The 18,989-nt window shown below is 44.8% G+C and overlaps 1 protein-coding gene across 1 annotated transcript in view; it reads right to left on the bottom strand.

Annotated features, from left to right (window-relative positions):
- The window catches only part of VPS13D (vacuolar protein sorting 13 homolog D), a 257,047-nt gene that overhangs the window by 137,470 nt on the left and 100,588 nt on the right, over positions 1 to 18,989 (bottom strand). Inside the window, 10 exon segments of the mRNA XM_019461427.2 lie at positions 1,057 to 1,199; positions 2,860 to 2,986; positions 3,295 to 3,486; positions 5,044 to 5,291; positions 10,017 to 10,227; positions 10,329 to 10,479; positions 12,414 to 12,461; positions 13,601 to 13,736; positions 16,041 to 16,193; positions 17,183 to 17,288. Coding sequence (XP_019316972.2) covers positions 1,057 to 1,199; positions 2,860 to 2,986; positions 3,295 to 3,486; positions 5,044 to 5,291; positions 10,017 to 10,227; positions 10,329 to 10,479; positions 12,414 to 12,461; positions 13,601 to 13,736; positions 16,041 to 16,193; positions 17,183 to 17,288 — 1,515 coding nt within the window.

Here is an 18,989-nt window from a genome sequence, read left to right on the forward strand (position 1 = left end):
CCTTTGACCCTCCATGGGATTCAGGGTAAACAGCTTCATACCACCTTAGTTCTTCCTTCTATAAAGTGACTATATCTACACTGTCCAATTCCAGCTGCCATTGATCATGAACGGCTACTTAAATCCATTAAGTACAACGAAAGATTCAATTTCTTGGTCACACTTACCACGTTTCTTAGCAATGTACTCTCGCGCGCGTGCTTGGTGGCCACGTGTGGCTAGCACTGCAGGGCTGGACAGTGTGAAATGGAGCACTGCCATCATTGCAGAGAGTTCAATGGGCAGCACAGTTCTAGATGGTTTTCCAACATCCAACACTCAACAGAGCTTTGAGTGTTTGGAAATTATGTACTAAAGGAAGGGTACGCTGCTAACGTATTAAACCCGAGACATATTTAAGTCAAGCTTAACTCTTCAGAAAATCTTTGGAGTTGAGCATTCCTGATGGCTAGGAGGCATACAGACCAGTGTTCCCCGCTTCCCTCCCCACTCTCCACCTCCACAAGCTAAGCTACTTTACGGGCTTCTAATTACTATAACTGCTAAGTGCATTTTATTATATTTTCTGCTTCAAATGCATACACCCCAATTAGAATCCTACTTCTGACCCAGACTTGCCCTTTGCGTCTGGGCAAGTCACTTAACCTCTCTGCTTCAGTTTCAAGGTGAACAATGCTTCTTGCCCTCTGAGGGTTTGCAAGTTTTAATGAATGCGTGGGAAATGGTTGGAGGATGAAAAGCATTCTAAGTGTTCCTATTATTCCCATGAAAAACAAGGATTCAAGCCAAACTGATACTTTCCTAACACAGGTGAGTCTGAAATTAAACAGAGCCCCAGACCTCAAAAGGGCAGTGTTTACGTGGCTCCTGCGATCCCTAGGAGAATAGGTCTGTGTTGATATCAATCTAGCATTCGGAGAACAGATACCTGACCCAATGCCAAACGAGAAAATCAGCACTTGCAGCCAGGCCAAAACGTATGGCCAGCTTATTCCTCCAAGCCTGAGGTCATCGGCCAATGGTTCTGATTCTCCCGCTGCTCCAAATGTAACCCACCAATGTTATAGATCAGCCCTGGGCGGTTTCCTTGCTGGATGACTTTCAAAGCTCGGACACCACTACCGCCATCCAGTGAGAAGCCCTGACACCAGCCCGGCATGCCTTCCGGATGAATCCCCCTTCCGATTCGCATCGTGCAGCTGTGGGGCAGAAAAGCAGAGATACATGTATTCATCCATAGGAAAGTCTCATCCACCTGTTCTAATCAGGGACCACTGCTACAGCTACCACCCGAAACGGAACTCTAATACTGGCTCCTCCTCACTCTCGGGCGATTCCCAAACACAGCAGGCCAACAACCAGCGGGCAACACCCTATCTTGGAGGCAGCCACGGCACCACAACGCATGAAATGTGCTGACATCTATAGCTAGACACGCCAGGAGAAGATTCAAGGATTCTATGAGCATAAAGCATAAGGAAAATGCTACGATACCTCATTCCTCTGAAAAACAAGAGTTCAAGGCAAACTGATACTTTCCTATCGCAGGTGTTTCAAGGGTTTGTGAAAATACCTTGAATGTAAGAGAAAAGTGTACACGTGGTTCTGCACACACAAAAGTAGAGAGGAGGCAGCTGACGGTATGTTCTTTCTCAGGCCTCGTACTGTTACAACGGCAAAGCATTGTTACGTGGGCCAGTGTCTTGTCAGGGATCCCGGAAACGTAATTCTTGAGTACGTGTTCCGGGTCTACCACCAATGGCCACGTAACCTTGCACGAGTAACCCTCTCTGAGCCTCAGTTTCCTCATCTTAAAGTAAAACAGTATTTCCTGCCCTGTCGAATCCATTGGGATGTTGAGAGAATCAAAGGTGATGGTCTATGCAGAAATGCTTTGGGAACTGTTGAGTTCCCTGGATACGTCAAAGTGGGTCACAAATGTCAAGTCCTAGATCTGACACTGTCAGAATCCCCTCAGGAAAGGTGTGAGACATGGCTTGCCGACGTGCCAAGTGGCTGTATGTGTCTCCCACCATGTCTAGCACCCCGGTCAATCCCCCCGACTCCAGGGCCAACCGAGACTGCAGCCCTCCCTGGGAGACATGTCTGCGCCCACTGGCACCCAGCGCTCCCCGAGCCTTCCTAGGAAGGCTGCAGCACATCTCTCCTCCTCTGTGACAGCAAATGGCACTGTAGCGCCATCACCTGCGCTCATGTCTCTTTGGAGGAAGGCTCCAGATTAGAAGACCCCTATAAAAAGCAGAATGTCAAAACCAAGAACAAAAGGGAATTCATGCTCCTACCACATGCTCAAAGGCAGGTCATCTAACTCTCCCAACAGGTGCTCTTCCCGGCCTTTCAGCATGCGATGAGGGCTCTGAGATCTTGAAATGGCACCGTTTATGTCAAGGGTAAAAGCGATGGACCCTGAGCCCTTACACAAATCGCCCTGGACTGGGTCAGTGGGGTGGCTGTTTTACCAAAGAGCCAGGCTGTGTCCCCCTCTGATGCCAGCTCTGCTGCCTGGGCTGAGGGCTCCGTGCAGGAGAAAACCAGGCAGAGAAGGGAAGGGAACCCGTGGGGGCTCTGCTCACTGGCAGAGTTACGAATAGAACTGCTTCAATACGTGTAAAATAAAACTAGCTTTCATTACCAACCCACCAAATGGTTTATTTTCAATATCAAATGACACAGAAATTAGATCCAAAAAAATCCCATTAGGTCATGGTTCTCTTCCCCTGCCAAGTCAGGACTGTTATCTACAGTATATTTCTACTTACACGGACACACTAGAGCCTTTGCTAATTTTTTCCCTCGCCTAGGAGCTTACTTCCCCTTTCCATAAATTACTGTACTCACAGGTTGGGCTGCTCTTTGTCCGCGTAGCAGAATAAGAGAGGGCTCAGGCTCCGGGCCAGCTCATGCTCTTCGAACTGGCCTGCAGTGTCTGTCTTTGCATTGTCCTGTCTGAAGATCAGCGGTAACCCTTTAGGGAGGAGGGGAAAGTTTACATCAATCCCACCCGGTCTATGCAAGGCAGATGTACGTGGCAAAGGAAAAAAAATTGTCACAGGGGAAAATGGTGAAAACTGAATTTATTTTGTGGGCTCGGTTTGTTGTCTGAAAGGACAGTTTTGACCATGATGAAGCACTTCTTATGGAGGCAGGAGAGTTTCGGCAGCTTACGCTGTTGAAGTCATCTATTTGCATTGGCTCCACTCGGTTAGCGGAGCAAATGAATCTGAATTCCCATGACCGGCGCCAAAGGCCCAGTTGAGCAGCCTCTGTACATACCTGTTTTGTTAATCAGCCAATATGGAGCAGAAATGAAGATCTTCAAGGATCCTTCTGCTCGACAAACAATCCGGATGGTGAGGTTCAGCTGCCGCCGGTTGATGTCGTAGAGTCGCATTCTTACCATGTAGTTTTGGGTTCCCGGTGGAATGAGCAATTCTTTACAGAGTGGGAAGTTCTCCAGCGATACCCCTGAAGAAGATACAAGCTACTGTCCTCCTGGTTTCTCACTTTCGTTTGTCAAAATAGTCCAAAGCCAAACAAAATTGGGTACTTCTTGGAAAAATCAGAACTATAGATGGCACTGGCAAAAAATGTCATTAGAATGGCCATTTTCCCTGCACTGGGGCGAGAATAAACATGAAGCAAACCAGATGGCCTGGAAGGTACAGGAGAGAGTCTGAACTGCACAATCAGAAGGATGGAAATACCAAAAATCTATCAATGACAGCTATGATTATTGTGAGCTTACTCCTCATCAGGCCCTGAGCTGGGCACCTCAAACACAGTAAAGGCAAGTACAGGGTAACAGAGTCAAGGATTCTCCAGCTCCACTGGCTTGCTTCCGATTCCCAGTCTGTCCTTACCAGCTGTGCAACGTGGGGCAAGCTAATCTGCCAAGTGGGGAGAATACCAGTAGGTCTGTCACAGGGTCGTTATTAAAAGTCATAATCCACGTGCAGCATGGCTGGGAAGAGAAGAGTGCTGGGTGTGCGCACAGTGGTGGGGGTGGGCGGTGGGGAGACGTTGCCATTTCCCGCAGGGGTCAAGAAACATTGTGGAAGAGGTTGCCTAAGTGCAATGCGTGTGAGGTTCCGCATCTGTAAAATGGGGATAACAGCGTCTGGCTGAGACAGGGACTGTGAAATGCAATGAGGTGACACAGTGAGATCATTCATGAAACTGTACAGACACAAATATCTACGTCATTACCTTTCAATGTGTCTAAAACAACCTTAAAAAAAACATGTCCTGGGGCGCCTGGGTGGCTCAGTCAGTTAACGTATGACTCTTGGTTTCAGCTCAGATCATGATGTCATGGTTTGTGGGGTTGAGCCCCGTGTCAGGCTCTGTGCTGACAGTGCAGAGCCTGCTTGGGACTCTCTGTCTCCCTCTCTCTCTGCCACTCCACTGCTCATGTGTGCACTTTCTCTCTCAAAATAAATAAACTTAAAAAAAAAAAAAAAAACCACAAATCCTTAAGTGCTACAAATACAATGATTCTTGACTTTGACTTCATCCACCCCTAGTGAAAATCACCAGGTGCATGAAACACCCCAGACCTCAATTTCCTCGTCAGTAAACAGGACAAGTAACCACTGTAAGGATTACATGAGATGACGGGTATAAAAGCCCTTGACATGACGCCCAGAGTACAGTCTATACTGAGCAAATGTTTTCTCCTTTCCTGAAAAGAGGAGAGATGTAGGATTTTGCACATTTTACAGTCAGGAAAACTTAAGGTTTGAAAAGATGAAATGACTTCCCATTGAAATCACATCAAGTAAACAACACAAGAAAAAGGCTCTGTTGAGTGCTTCCTCTGTAAATCTTTTGGATCTGCTCAGGTTTTTTCTTTTGGTAATTTTCTAAGAAGCTTTTTTATTTCAACTGCATAAATCCTTTGAGCTCGGTTATTGAGATAGCCTATGTGTGATAATTTTTCTAAAATGTTTACCAAATGATCACAAAAGACTCATGGACGTTTCCATAGCGTTACCACAGATGATTATCTGACTAAACCCTTACCTAATTCGATGTTCTGGGATGTGTCAGCTGTGTGCAGGGCCACCTCTTTGCCAGGTTTCAATGTCCCATTAATTGGCATTCCTTTAACATAAAAATCAAGTTCACAAGGTAACAAGTTGCAGATGACCACAGTTGGCAGGAGATATATGGTATGCCCGGGTTGTCTGAAGATCTGCTTTGCACTGTCAGAAAATATGTTTGAGGGCATATAATCTGGGTAATTCTCCTTCTTTATGGCTACGCAAAACCTATGAAGACAAAGCAGTGGAAAAACCATCAGCCTAAATAAAGAACTTGAATTTTTCTTCCTTAGTGGAGTATGAGAAAGCTTAACACTAAACCGGTTCAACAATTCAGTAGGATATTTGCAGTTTTCAATCTCAGACACATTTATACTGAGGTATATAGTTAAAAATACAGTAAGATGTGTAATTTTAAATGTTCAGTTTGGTGAGTTTTGGCAAATATGTATACCTCGTTAACCACGACTCAACACCGTTATAGAATCTTTCTCTCACTGCAGAAAGTTCCCTCCTTTCCCTTTCCAGGCAATATCCTCTCCTAAGAAAGAAGCAACCACTGTCTGATACTTATCACTTATATATTGGTTGAGCCTGTTCTTGAATTGCATGTAAATGGAATGATACAGTATAGGTTACTCCCCATGTCTGGCTTTTTTTGTGTGTAAAATGAAATTTCTACAAGATGCAGCCATGCTACTATATGTATCAGAATTTTGTCCACATGCCAGTATATGAATGTACCATTTTTTATTTATTCATCATTCTGTTGACAGCCGATTGGGCTGCAGCTAGCCAACTGGGTTGTACCTCCAGATCAATTTAGCAAGAATGGAAATCCTAACAACATTTTGTCTTCCAATCCATGAACTTTGTTATCTTTCCACTTAGTTACTGGGTTTTCTTTAATATCTCTTGGCAAGGTTTTGTCACTTCTAGCATTGAAGGCTGGCACATAATTCCTCAGATTGATTCCTGGGTAATTAATGTTTTCTGGTGCTATTGTAAGTAGTGTCTTTTTAAAATTACACTTCCAATTGTTCATGGCTAGAATATAAGAATACAATTGATTCCTATATCTTAAATCTTGATCTTAAATCTTGAAATCTTGATAACTTTATTAGGCCTCATAATCTTATGGAGTCCATAGTTCTCTACATACATGACTGTGTCATCTGCATATAACAAGTTTTAGTTCTTTTCAGATCTTTAAGCTTTTTCAATTTCTTGTTTACTTATTTGTCCCTATTACAATGGCTAGGACTGCTACTGCAATGTCAAATGAAGTTGCTGGTTCTCAATCTCAAGGAAAAAAAGTTTAAGTATAATGGTAGCTGTAGGTTTACGACAAATGCCCTTAAGTAGATTGTAATATTCCCTTTGGTTGCTAGTTTGCTGAATATTAGCATAAATGGGTGTTGTAAGCTTTTTGCTTATTTGGCATTTAATGAGATAATCTGATAGGTTTTTCTCGTTTAGTCTTTTAGGTTAATACAGTAAATTACATATATCAATTTTCAAATGTGAAAATAATCTTACATTCCTGGAATAAACTTCACTTGCTGGATTCCTATTTGGTAACAGTTAGGAATTTTTGCATCTCATGTGGGAATACCAGTTTGTAGTTCCTTTTTTTTTTTTTTAATAATATCTATGCCAGTTTGGGTACCAGGTATATGCTGGCCTCATAAAATAAATGAAGAACTGTTCCCTCCTCCCCTGCTTTCTGAAAGAGTTTACCTAGAACTGGTATTATTTCTTCCTAAAATGTCTGGTAGAATTCACTAGTGGAGCCACATGGGCCTAAAGTCTTCATTATGGGAAAGCTTTTTATTAAAAATTAAATTTCCTTAGAACTACCCTATGACCCAGCAATTGCACTACTAGGTATTTATCCACAGGATACAGGTGTGCTGTTTCGAAGGGACACCTGCGTGTTCATAGCAGCACTATCAACAATAGCCAAAGTATGGAAAGAGCCCAAATTTCCATCGATGGATGAATGGATAAAGAAGATGTGGTATATATACACAATGGAGTATTACTCGGCAATCAAAAAGAATGAAATCTTGCCATTTGCAACTTCATGGATGGAACTAGAGGGTATTATGCTAAGCGAAATTAGCCAGAGAAAGACAAGTGTCAAATGACTACACTCATATGAGGACTTTAAGAGACAAAACAGATGAACATAAGGGAAGGGAAGCAAAAATAATATAAAAACAGGGAGGGGGACAAAACAGAAGAGACTCTTAAATATGGAGAACAAACAGAGGGTTACTGGAGGGGTTGTGAGGGGGAGATGGGCTACATGGGTAAGGGGCATTAAGGAATCTACTCCTGAAATCATTGTTGCACTATATGTTAACTTGGATGTAAATTTAAAAAATAATAAATTATTTTAAAATTTTAAATTTCTTTATCAAATATTTGTCTATCTCTTCTTTGTGTCAGTTTTGGTAATCTTTGTTTTTAAAGAAATTTGTCATTCGGGGCACCTGGGTGGCGCAGTCGGTTAAGCGTCCGACTTCAGCCAGGTCACGATCTCGCGGTCCGTGAGTTCGAGCCCCGCGTCAGGCTCTGGGCTGATGGCTCGGAGCCTGGAGCCTGTTTCCGATTCTGTGTCTCCCTCTCTCTCTGCCCCTCCCCCGTTCATGCTCTCTCTCTGTCCCAAAAATAAATAAAAAACGTTGAAAAAAAAAAAAAAAAGAAATTTGTCATTCTAGGATTCAAGGGTGGAATTTATCTGTACAAAACTGTTCACAGAATCTCCTTTTAATCCTTTTAATGTCTGTAGGATCTATAATAATGTCTCCTCTTTTCATTCTTTATATGGTAATTCGTGTTTTCTTTCTTTTCTGCTTGATCAGTCTTATAAGACATTTACCAAATTCAGTAATCTTTTCAAAAAGCCACTTTGACATTGTTGATTTTCTCTATTTTTCTATTTTTTTGAATTCCACACATTTTTATCATGTCCTTTTTCTATTTATTTCTAATTGATTTTGGTTTCTACCTTAAGGTAGAGGCTTACATCGATTTTACATCTTCCTTATTTTCTAATAAGAGCATTAAAAGCTACATATTTCTCAAAACAAAACAACTATACATTTTTCTCTAGAACTGCTTTTGCTGCCTCCCCCACATTTTAATGTCTAATTTTTATTATTGTCCAGTTCAGAATACTTTTAATATCCTTTGTGATTTCTTTCTTGACCCCTGGGTTATCTAGAAATGTACTGTTTAATTTTCCAAATATTTAGGGATTTTAGAGGCATCTTATTGTTACTGATTCTCACTTTAATTCTATTGTGATCATGAGATATACTATGTATGGTTTCAGTTCTTTTTTTTTTTTTTTTTTTTTAGCATTTATTCATTTTTGAAAGGCAGAGAGAAACAGAGTGTGAATGGGGGAGGGGCAGAGAGAGAGGGAGACACATAACCCAAAGCAGGCTCCAGGCTCCGAGCTGTCAGCACAGAGCCCGACGTGGGGCTCGAACTCACGGACCTCGAGATCATGACCTGAGCCAAAGTCGGCCGCTTAGCCAACTCAGTCACCCAGGCATCCCTCAATTCTTTTAATATTTATTGATCTTTGTTTTACGGCCCAGTAGATGGTCTCTCTTGAGGACTATTCCACACATAGTTGATGTGAATGTACAATCTGGAGTTGTTGGTAAAAGTGTTTTATAAATGTCAATTTTGACAAGCTGATTGACAGCACCGTTCATATCCTTTTGTATCTTTATTGTTTTTATTTTGCAAATTATTGACAGAGAAGTATGAAAACAGTCCGTTATGGCTATGCATTTACCTATTTCTCCCTTGTCAGTCTGTTAACAATGGCCACTCTGGGTAAAGGGCATACTGAAATTCTTTACACTCTTCTTGCACCTCTTAAGTTTACACTAAATGAATGCCTAACTTCCCTACAGAGAAACCTAACCTGATAGCCTCTAGTCCAGGTAAGTTTAAAGTCTAAGTTCAGAAGGATCTAACAATGAATCTGGAAACATATTCCTTATTCTCTTTGGAAGGGGCAAACAGGAGTCTAAATGATTAGATAATTTTGTCAAGGTCCCCAAGGAAAGTCAGTGCTAGGTACACGAGCCTTCCTCCAAATTCCTCTGAAATCCATCATATGAAAACTTCTAACCCGAGGATTTTGCTTCTCAATTTAGGAATGGGAACTAGTATTATTTTTTTCTTCCCTCTCTACATGTCCTCTCTTTATACTGATGCACACAGGCCAGTGTCTGATCCTACATGTGTGTTTTGGTGGTTTCTCCCATAAATATTAGATGATAAGCAACAGTCCCACCCCCACCAAAGATTAACCCTTGAATCCTTATAAACTCTAACACAAGGACTTAAGGAATAAGAACTTTATGATTTTAGGGGTGCCTGGGTGGCTCGGTCGGTTGAGTGTCTGATTCTTGATTTGAGCTCAGGTTGTGATCTTGTGGTTCGTGGGTTCAAGCCCCGCATCGGGCTCTGCGCTAACAGTGCAGAGCCTGCTTGGGATTTTCTCTCCCCCTCTCTCTCTGCCCCTACCCTGCTTGTTCATTCGCTCAAAAAATAAACTAAAAAAAAAAAAAAAAAGAACTTTAGGATTTTATTTTATTAATTTTTTTTTTAATGTTTATTTTTGAGACAGAGAGAGACAGAGCATGAACAGGGGAGGGTCAGAGAGAGAGAGGGAGACACAGAATCTGAAACAGGCTCCAGGCTCTGAGCCGTCAGCACAGAGCCTGACGCGGGGCTCGAACTCACGGACCGCGAGATCATGACCTGAGCCGAAGTCGGGTGCCCAACCGACTGAGCCACCCAGGAGCCCCAGAACTTTAAGATTTTAAATAAGCACAACTGAATCACTAAGGGTCCTCAGAGACAGAATGATTTTTTTTTAAAAAAAGCAAAACTGACATGCCATCCCAGTACTGTGCGTACCTGAAGAACCGGCTTTTGTCCAAGTCCATAGAGTGGCACTCTCGTTTGCTGCTGCTAACCTCTGCAGTCTTCACTACATTGGTCCAGTGGATAGGAGCCTTACAGAAAAATACGCCCAACCCCTTGGGCCGGGCCTGTAGCCGCCAAGAAGTGAGATGTAAAGGCACAGCAAACGAATCCCCTGGCATGATGGCAGGCAGCACCACAGGCTCTGGCACAGAAAACAAGGGTCAGCATCTTCGGGGAATGGTCTCCCGCCCAAAAGTTTGACTCCCTCAGGATAAAAGGGGGACAGACTATGTCAAAACTCACTGTCGGGAGCTGACGGGCTATCCAGTCTTAGTTCCATTGGTGTCTCAAGCCTGTTCTTCACAATGAGGGCAGACCGGACGGTGATGACTTTCCGAGCACTGCCTTCCATCGTCACGGCGAAGACCACCCGGACAGGCGGGAGCGAAGAGAACTGTAAGACAGGAATAAAAGCACCACAGCCGTGCTCGTGAAAAAGCACACAAAATACAGCAATACCAACTAGGATGCCTAAATCAAAAGCATCTTATTACTCTAACCCTTCAGTGAAATTAGTCATTCAACCCTAAAACCACTCATCTTTAATGGGCATGAATATCCTACAGATAGACGCCATGAATGTAGCCAATCTTAAACATTTCTAGAAAAAGACAGATACTCTACTCAGACGCGGTGTCACAAAGTGTATCACAAAGAAAAATCAGTCCGAGGCCTCTAGACACATTATAAAGACACTAAGACCCATAATAACCTATTAAATCTTCCAAGCTTCCTGCAATTTGATAAGAAACTGTCTGCTGGAAATCACCCTAATGCCCTTGGGTTCTTATACCTCAGCCCTTATATGGAAACTGTGAACGACACTTGTTTTCAACTCTACTGGAGGGGAGTAAAGATCATCCAAAGCAACCAAACGTTCAGAAACACTGAGGTAAGACTTTGAAAAACATGAGATGATTTACCTTCTGTGGTATTTTTCTCTCAGATTAACATTAAAGCGAGAAACACTCCTTCAACACTAACAATGGGCTGGATACTACCCAATACACACAGAAAAACAGAAGGAAGTCTTCTGAGATTAGAGCCTGTCTTTGTAAAATCCACAGAGTGTAGGGGAAAGAGTTGTCTGCACTGGTATGCCTTTCACAGGAACAATAATTACGTTTTCCCCCTAAATGTCATAAAAATTACTCTCTAGGCCCATACACAATTTGTTGGCATGCCTGTAGAAGAAGCAACATTTGTATTTCAAAGAGCTTTAAAATCAAACTTCTCTCTCTTCACAACTTTTTCAGCTCTGTTCAATAATCACCCTTTCACAAACGGGACACCGAGGTTCCGAAACTCAACAGAGCGGAGGGAAGTCATTTATTTTTGGTCTTGGGTTGCAGCCACTACTTTCTTTTTCCATGTGTTCATTCACACATCCAACACACGTTTTGTTTTACTATCAAGTGCCGAGTTTTTTCCTTTTTTAAAGTATAAAACCCCATATCAGGTACACCAAAGAGAAGGTTTCTGCAACTACCATTCTTTGAATGAGTGTCCAGAACATACTGACAGTGCTTCTTTTTTTTTTTTTAACGGAGAAACAAATGACACTACATCCAAGCTTTTCATATTGCCAACTTTTTTATTAAAACAAACAATACGTGGAAACCAAACTAATGAACAACAAAATGAAGAGCTCCTCCATGTTTTGAACCAAGACTTCCAGGAAGGCCCAATGAAAAGACAAACTATCAGTTTCTGGAGGGTTTTCAGAGGGACAGAATCCCAGCCAAAATCATCACCAAAGCCTCCGCTGACCCAGCCTGGCAAAGCCCCGAAAGAGCCAAGGCCCAAGAAAAATAGTTTTAAATCTTGACACCGCTGCTTCTTAAACATACCTGAAATCTCACATTTCAAAACCTACTACCGTCAGAAGAAAGTAAAAGCACAAATATGAAAAGAGTTTTTTAATGTCATCTTCTGGTGATGTTTCAAGAGCCAAATGGGAAAAAAAAAAAAATCTTAGTATTTTTCATTCTTATTTACTTTTATGACCTTGCAACTAAAACCTAGGAAATGCATACAGCCACAGAGGGTTAATTTATATTTTAACTTAGAAAGAGAAGGGGACCTTGAACCACAACATGGGTGTTTTCTCCTCCTCCCCTGTTAACGCTAGGTCTAACATACCAAGTTAGTTCAAACGCTTTCTTGCAGGTTCTTATAAAAAGAAGGTAATTGTTAACAGAAAAGGACAAAGGTCAGTTTCAATCACACATAGGTCACGAAGTCCTGGGATCATCAGGACATCTATGTATGGTTGAAACGCAGTGTATACAGTCAATAAACGCAGTGACACAGGAAAACCATACTCACATAAACCTGGGGATGAATAATATTCGTTCTGCTGCCTGGGCTGCCAATCTAAGAAAAGATTCCAAAAGTCAGAGAGCCAGCGCAGACCTCAAATGACAGGCATCGTTAAATTCAATGACAATGTAATGTGCTTGAAAGGGTGGGATTTCTAAATAGTCTCAGTCAAGTGTGGTCCATCGTGAAGAGAAAACATCTTAGAGGATATGGAAAAGGCAATATTCATTTTATAACCATTCCATGTACACGGAATTTCTCCAGGACACATCAATACAACAGAAAGGTATCTGGGGGGGGGGGGCGGGGGGGATGATTCCTTTCCTTACTAGATGGAAATTTAGGCGGGAACGTAATCCGGAGAGAAGGCTTCCTCTTCTAAGAAACTCGGGGCACAAGAGCAGAAGCGGGGAGAGAACAGTGTTCTTGGAGGGAGGGTATTTTTCATGAATAAGGGAGCATGGGGAAAGCTGTGAGGCCTTTGCACTTTCCTCTTCATCACTGGCTACCCCGAAACAAATGCAGTTATCCTCCGAAGTACGACCGGGTCCTGGGTGGGAGCCCCTGAGGCGGCCACGCCAGCTGCAACGCCAGCCTCTACCCGCGTGTCCCAGACAGGGAGGCCGCCTGCGTCACCGCCCAGGCTGGCCCTGCCACCCCGAAAGACTGCAGGCTGGGGTCACGTCAGGGCAAGCGTGTGTGAGAGGATGTGTGATCAGAAAATAAGTAACGACGGTGGACATCTGTCCTTATGCCAGAAGGGAGGAGAGTGGAGACACAGAACTAGAAGGATCAAGGAACAGCACTACGGAAATGTAAAGAAGGCCGTATATAAAGGAAGCAGAACGGCACGTGCAAGCCGAGCCAGTACACACGCGGCCGGCAGATTAGCACACTGCCAGTCGGGCTAAGTGAGTACGAAATGGGTCTGCACAGGTGAGGTGATACACGTTCCCGCCGATTTTGGATCTCGTTTCTCTGCTGAAATTGACCACTGGCGGCTTACCTACATATTGACTACGACCGCCTACGACTGACCCAAAATATACTTAGGTCTTCCTGCTAGAGCTAGGGGAAACGAGGAGCAAGATTTCACTAGAGCAGAGTGACGGGCTTAACCTGTCTGACTGGCTTTCAGGGCATGTGGCCGGGGCACCACGGTGCCACTAAATACCCATTCTAGAGCCACACACCGTAGAGGAAGAGGAATTCTTATCCGGTGCTGCATAGCGGAAAAATGTCCCGACTTTGTCCACAGACACTGGGCTCACTTGCTCCCAGCCGTTCACTCTCACTTGCAGCTGATGAATCCGGAGGTCGTGGGTGTGTCTACCAAGGAGAACACGGGAAAGCATGTTAAGCACAATCGGAAAAAGGGTAAGAAAGCGGAAGCAAAGAGTCAAATCTGATTTACCGTATAAAGACCTAAAAACCCAGTTGGCCAAGCCTTTTTGAGGATTACCTAATGCGAGAAAAATCAGGAGAATATTTTTAAGTGGGTGTCACACTTAAAACAAAAGTGCAAGATCCGTAAAGCTTGAGCAAGAGCGCGTTTACCCTCCCTTTGTACAAACTTTGCAAGTCCTGTGCACAAGCCCAGCTTCTTCCCCCACCAGCCCCCACCCCAAGCTCGATAAAGCGACGTCAGGTATAACCATTGCAGCGGGGTGGTAAAACCGTTGCACCAGCAATTTCGTCACATAACCGTACTCTCGGAAATGCGTAAGGTGGCATTTTCTTCTTGGCTCCCTACTTCTCTTGGAACCACATTCAGTTGTTTGGCTTCGGTCCTACAAGACTACAGACAGGTTATGAGAGACGGAGCCCTCCGAGCGTTAGGGCTGAAGTCCTCGGCTGAAACTAGAGCAGAGAAGGCAGGGGGCAGAACAGGAGGAACGGGAGGAAATTGCACATTTAATTCTATTTTAGATTTTGCCTAATTCAAGCCAGAAGCCTGAAATGGGGAAGTGGACTTGGGGCTGACAGGAAAAGGGGAGGGAGGCAGGGAGTGGGGGTACCGTGCGCCAAAGAGCTGGAAAAGCCAGAGAAGGCATTTATTTTGATGAATTCAAGCAGAACAGTGGGACTTGAAAAGCGTTACTGGACGGGTGTACTAAAACGGAAATGACAAAGAGGTCAAACCCCTTCTGTCACAACGGAGGCCGTGCTGATTAAGAAATGCAGCCAGCACTTCCACAATTGGCTTCTCCAGGAACTTTGTGGAACAGGAAAATGCTCCCCACTCATCCCTGGAAATTCTACCGTGGCTTCCCGGTACATGTGCCCAGCACGGTGATTTTCTAAGCTCCGTTTTTCCTGTGTAATCACCGAGGGGGCCCACAAGTAAAGAAGGCCTGCCACGAGGGAATGATGTGTTGGTACAAGTGACACATGAGGAAGAACTGTCTGACTCGGGGGCAGGTTTGCACACAAAGACTTAAAGCACAGGGAAGCAGAAGACCACGGAAGGCTGAAGCCGAGCTCTTAAATTTCAGCCCTGCTTGAAAACGGGTATGAGGCTCAAATGCTAAAATCTTAACCTATTCGCTATCCACCCGAGAGCCCTTCCACTTAAACATGTTTGCAAACAAAAGGACATTTTATGACCTCTCAGTAACCAGACAGAACCTCTTTCACATTTATTCCGGTCCTCCGGCTGGCTGTTTCAAGAGCGCACTGGCCAGCAGTCTCCCCAGATGAGTCATTCTTATCCTCCTTAGAATCAGAAGTCCTTATCATTATTGGCCCTGCTTCCTGAAACCACTTGCTTGCTAAGAGTGCTATGTGGCACGTGCGTCTCTTAAAGCTAAAACCGACGTGCTCGGATAACCTTTTAAGAATAGCATGTCATGCCAGTTGGGGAAGGAGTAAGTCACAGGGAGACAAGCACAGCACAGGGAATATAGTCGGTGGCCCTGTAAAAGCGCTGCGTGGTGACAGATGGCAGTCACACCTGTGGCGAGCACAGCCTAACGGAGAGCTGTCCAATCACCAGGTTGTACAGCCGAAACTAATGTCACACTGTGTCAACCATACCTCAATTACAACAAATAACAACACACAACAAAATCAGGTCACCACTGTGCCATAAAAACCAGGCTAGGACACAATGAACTTGACAGCTGCTCTCCATCTTTCAGCCAAATTATGGGAAACACACTGGTTATCAGCTCATGTGTCAAATAAAGGGATAATTAATGGAAACGAAATGTATTTCCAAGACAGTGAAAGGAAACGCTGATTTTCAAAATACCTTTTAAAAATAAAACATTAGGGGCACCTGGGTGGCTCAGTCGCTTAAGTGTCCGACTCTTGACTTTGGCTCAGATCATGATCTCACAGTTCGTGAGTTCGAGCCCCCACGTTGGGCTCTGTGCTGACAGCTGGCAGCCTGCTTGGGATTCTCTGTCTCCCTCTCTCTCTGCCCTTACCCCACTCTCGCACACACACACATGCTCTCTCTCTCTCTCTCAAAATAAATATTTTAAAACATCATCATCATAATAAAAAGATAAAACATTAAAATCATTAATAAAGGCAAGTGAAAACGTAAAACATTAGAGACTATCTTTTATAATATACAGATATATACAGTCTATTTGGTGGGGAGGAAGAGAACACACAACGCTTTACCTGTGTCTTAGCTTTCCTCTTGCCTCAAATTCAAAGGGAATCTCTTCACCCGTGAGGACTTCCCGCCATTCGCTGACATTGTGAGCATCATCAAGAAATGTTCCATTCCCTTCTGGAACGAGCCCTGGACTCCCACTGTGGGACAGTGCAGCCCTGGAACCAAAGCAGACAACGCCAGCTTGTCCCTCTTTCTCTCTCGACTCCCTCTCACCAGAGCTTGGTTCTGGGGGCAGAAACCCTCCGGGCACTCGATCTACATAAGAAGGCCATACAGCCTGGCTACCAGGATAAACTAAAAGGTCAGTAACTACAGTTATCTTTGTGACCATCACGGCTTCTGTGAAGCTTTAGAAACAGCTGAAAGCTATCACTGCACAGCCACTTACCTCCAGCAACAGAGCCCAGTACACAGGGAGATGTGTAAACTCAGTCATGAGTTTTAAAGGGAGTTTTTAAGTGACTATCTGGAATGGAACAGACCTAAACTGCTTCTAAAAAACAAACATCTCCTCTGAAGCGTGATCATACTTAGTGGAGGCGGGAGAAACGTGGCTTCGAGTCAGCAGATTCTGTTACTTATTTCACGCACCTCATTCCCTAAATTGGAAAGATCAGCGTCTGTTTGGAGGGTTGAGCCAAGGTCTACATAGGCAGAAAGCTGGTAGAGAACACTGTCACTCCGCCCAGGTAACCTCTTTGTTCTCCAAACTCCACCCGCTTCCATCTGGGGTGAATTGCTATAAGTCTGGAAAAGAATTCTTGGTGGGAGTTTAATATGGGGAGTGTTTTCAAAGCCATCTTGGAAGAAAAATGCAGGCTGTTTGGTTTAATAACCACATACAGCTTCTTTTCAAAGGGGGTGGGGGTGGAGACTGAGAAAAGATGGGGTGACTTCTCCCTCCCACCTTCATACTCACATCCCTAACCTGCTGGACTTCTACCTTGAACGTAACGGGCATCAGGGCCGGGATCGTAATCTGGGTATTTCAGACTCAGGACCTACTTCTCTGGCCACAGATTCCACCTCCCTCACAAAATCCCAGCAAGACAGCGAGTCACTGACTCAAATACAATCCCCAGGGCTTCAAGAAGGAGCCCACCTTGCTCTGCTGGGCCGGCACACAGGAGCAGGTGTTCCTTACCTGGTGGGTGTGGTGGTCAGGGTGGCAAACCACAAAGTGCAGCCTGTGTGATTCCTCAGAGCAAAAGGGACAAAGGGCTGCCGGCGCTTCGGGGTTTTCACCTCTGCTGTGGGCAAACGGAAGAGGCCGTTAGCATACCCCTCCTCCATTTGCGCAGCAGAGACCCCCGCCCACAGCCGCACACAGGGCCCCTAACCGTCTCGCGTGCGAAGGGGCCGACGGCGGCTGCGGCAACAGACGCAGAGCCACCACGGGTGTGTCGACAGGACTCTCGGGGTCTCCGCGTCCTCTGCTGCCTGCTACGTGGCGACCGTCCCCCTACGACTGGCTGTGACGAGGGACTGCTCCCAGCCCCCAGGCCTCCCACAACTCTTGTGGGCCTGCATTCAGGAGAAGGTGCCCGGCCCTACCCAGACGATAGCAAGACACGGCACACATCCTTGTTCAAACGTTGTCCAAAACGCCCGCGCTTTAACAAAGACGCCCTTCCTAGAGCAGCTACACTTCAGTCATATTATGCACATTATAGCAAAATAAAAACATCTTTTCTATTCTCTTACATTCATATTTTCCCCCCTCCCTCCCTGGAAGATCAGAAATCTACTATCCCAAAACTTCTTACATGAGATTTTTAGCTGTCGTTGTTGTTGTTGTTTTTTAAACATAATATGTATAGCACCATCTGCCGTGGGCACTACGGGGACTACAAAAGGAGCACAAACTATGATTTCTTTTCACAGAACAGCTTCCTGTCAAGGACACTGGAAAGAAATGGTGATCAATCACAAAACCGTAAGTAACCAAATCCCAGAGCCCTGACTAGAAACACTGGAAGGAAACAGAGAAGTGGGAGACCGTGCGGCCAGGAGTGGCTGTCCAGCGCCCAGCGTGCCTGGAGACCCTTCTGCGGCACCGCTGCCCTGCCGCGCGGTCTGGCCTGGACCAGCGGGTCGGGAGGACGGGCACGGCTCTGCTCACCCAGGGCCCACGTCTCCTCTGCCGGTGGCCCTGGGAAAGTGGGAGGGGGCGGCAGGAACCGCAGAGGCAGGGGCCCCGTGCTCACACTGCCCATGCGGCCAGCTTTAAAGCAGAGAAACAGCCCAAGAAGGACCCGGACCCAAATGGTCTGCAGCTGCGGAAAATGACATCTAGGAGTGACTGCAAGTGCCCACGGACAACACGAGAGCAAAATTAGATTCATCTTCCAGGACCACATGCTTCCGGCCAGCAAAACAAGAAGGAAACCTGCAATGGGCCGTGCCTTCTCCCACTGCTAGGCTAAGGCCTGGGCTGGGATCGTGGAAGTCAAGAATTGCTGCTGCCTTTTAAAAAATAATCGCTTGCTTTTGTTCCCCTTTGTGCCTTCTAAAGTTTTCAGAAGTTAGTTACTAGAAACGCTGCAAAAAAAAAAAAAAAAAAAAAAGCAATTACAAGCTAAGGCAAGTTCTATTTCCGAAAGGACAGTGGCTCAGGGGAGTGAGTGTAAGAAACGGTTGGTCCAATGAAGAGTGGTCTGCAAGGCGTCCCCACAATTCTGTAGTTAGTCTTTAGAGATGCCCCACCTACTTGCAGTGATCATCTCCTTGAATATCTCCTAGATGACCACCCAGAATATACCCATTTCTCGTGCTCTCATACCAATGGCCTCACTTAATTCCCAAGGTTGGCTTTAAAAAAAAAAAAAAAAAAAAGTTCATGGAGTACAAAATTAAGGAACAGCCATGAGGCTAGTGACCAGGGCAGAGGGGGGAGTAAAGATTTAAGAGCTGTCTGCAGGGGCACAGAGCCCTTACTGTGGCACCTTGAG

The sequence above is a fragment of the Panthera pardus genome, unplaced genomic scaffold (genome assembly GCF_024362965.1).
Source record: "Panthera pardus isolate Hobbes unplaced genomic scaffold, ASM2436296v1 HiC_scaffold_11, whole genome shotgun sequence".
In the NCBI taxonomy this organism is placed as follows: Eukaryota; Metazoa; Chordata; class Mammalia; order Carnivora; family Felidae; genus Panthera; species Panthera pardus.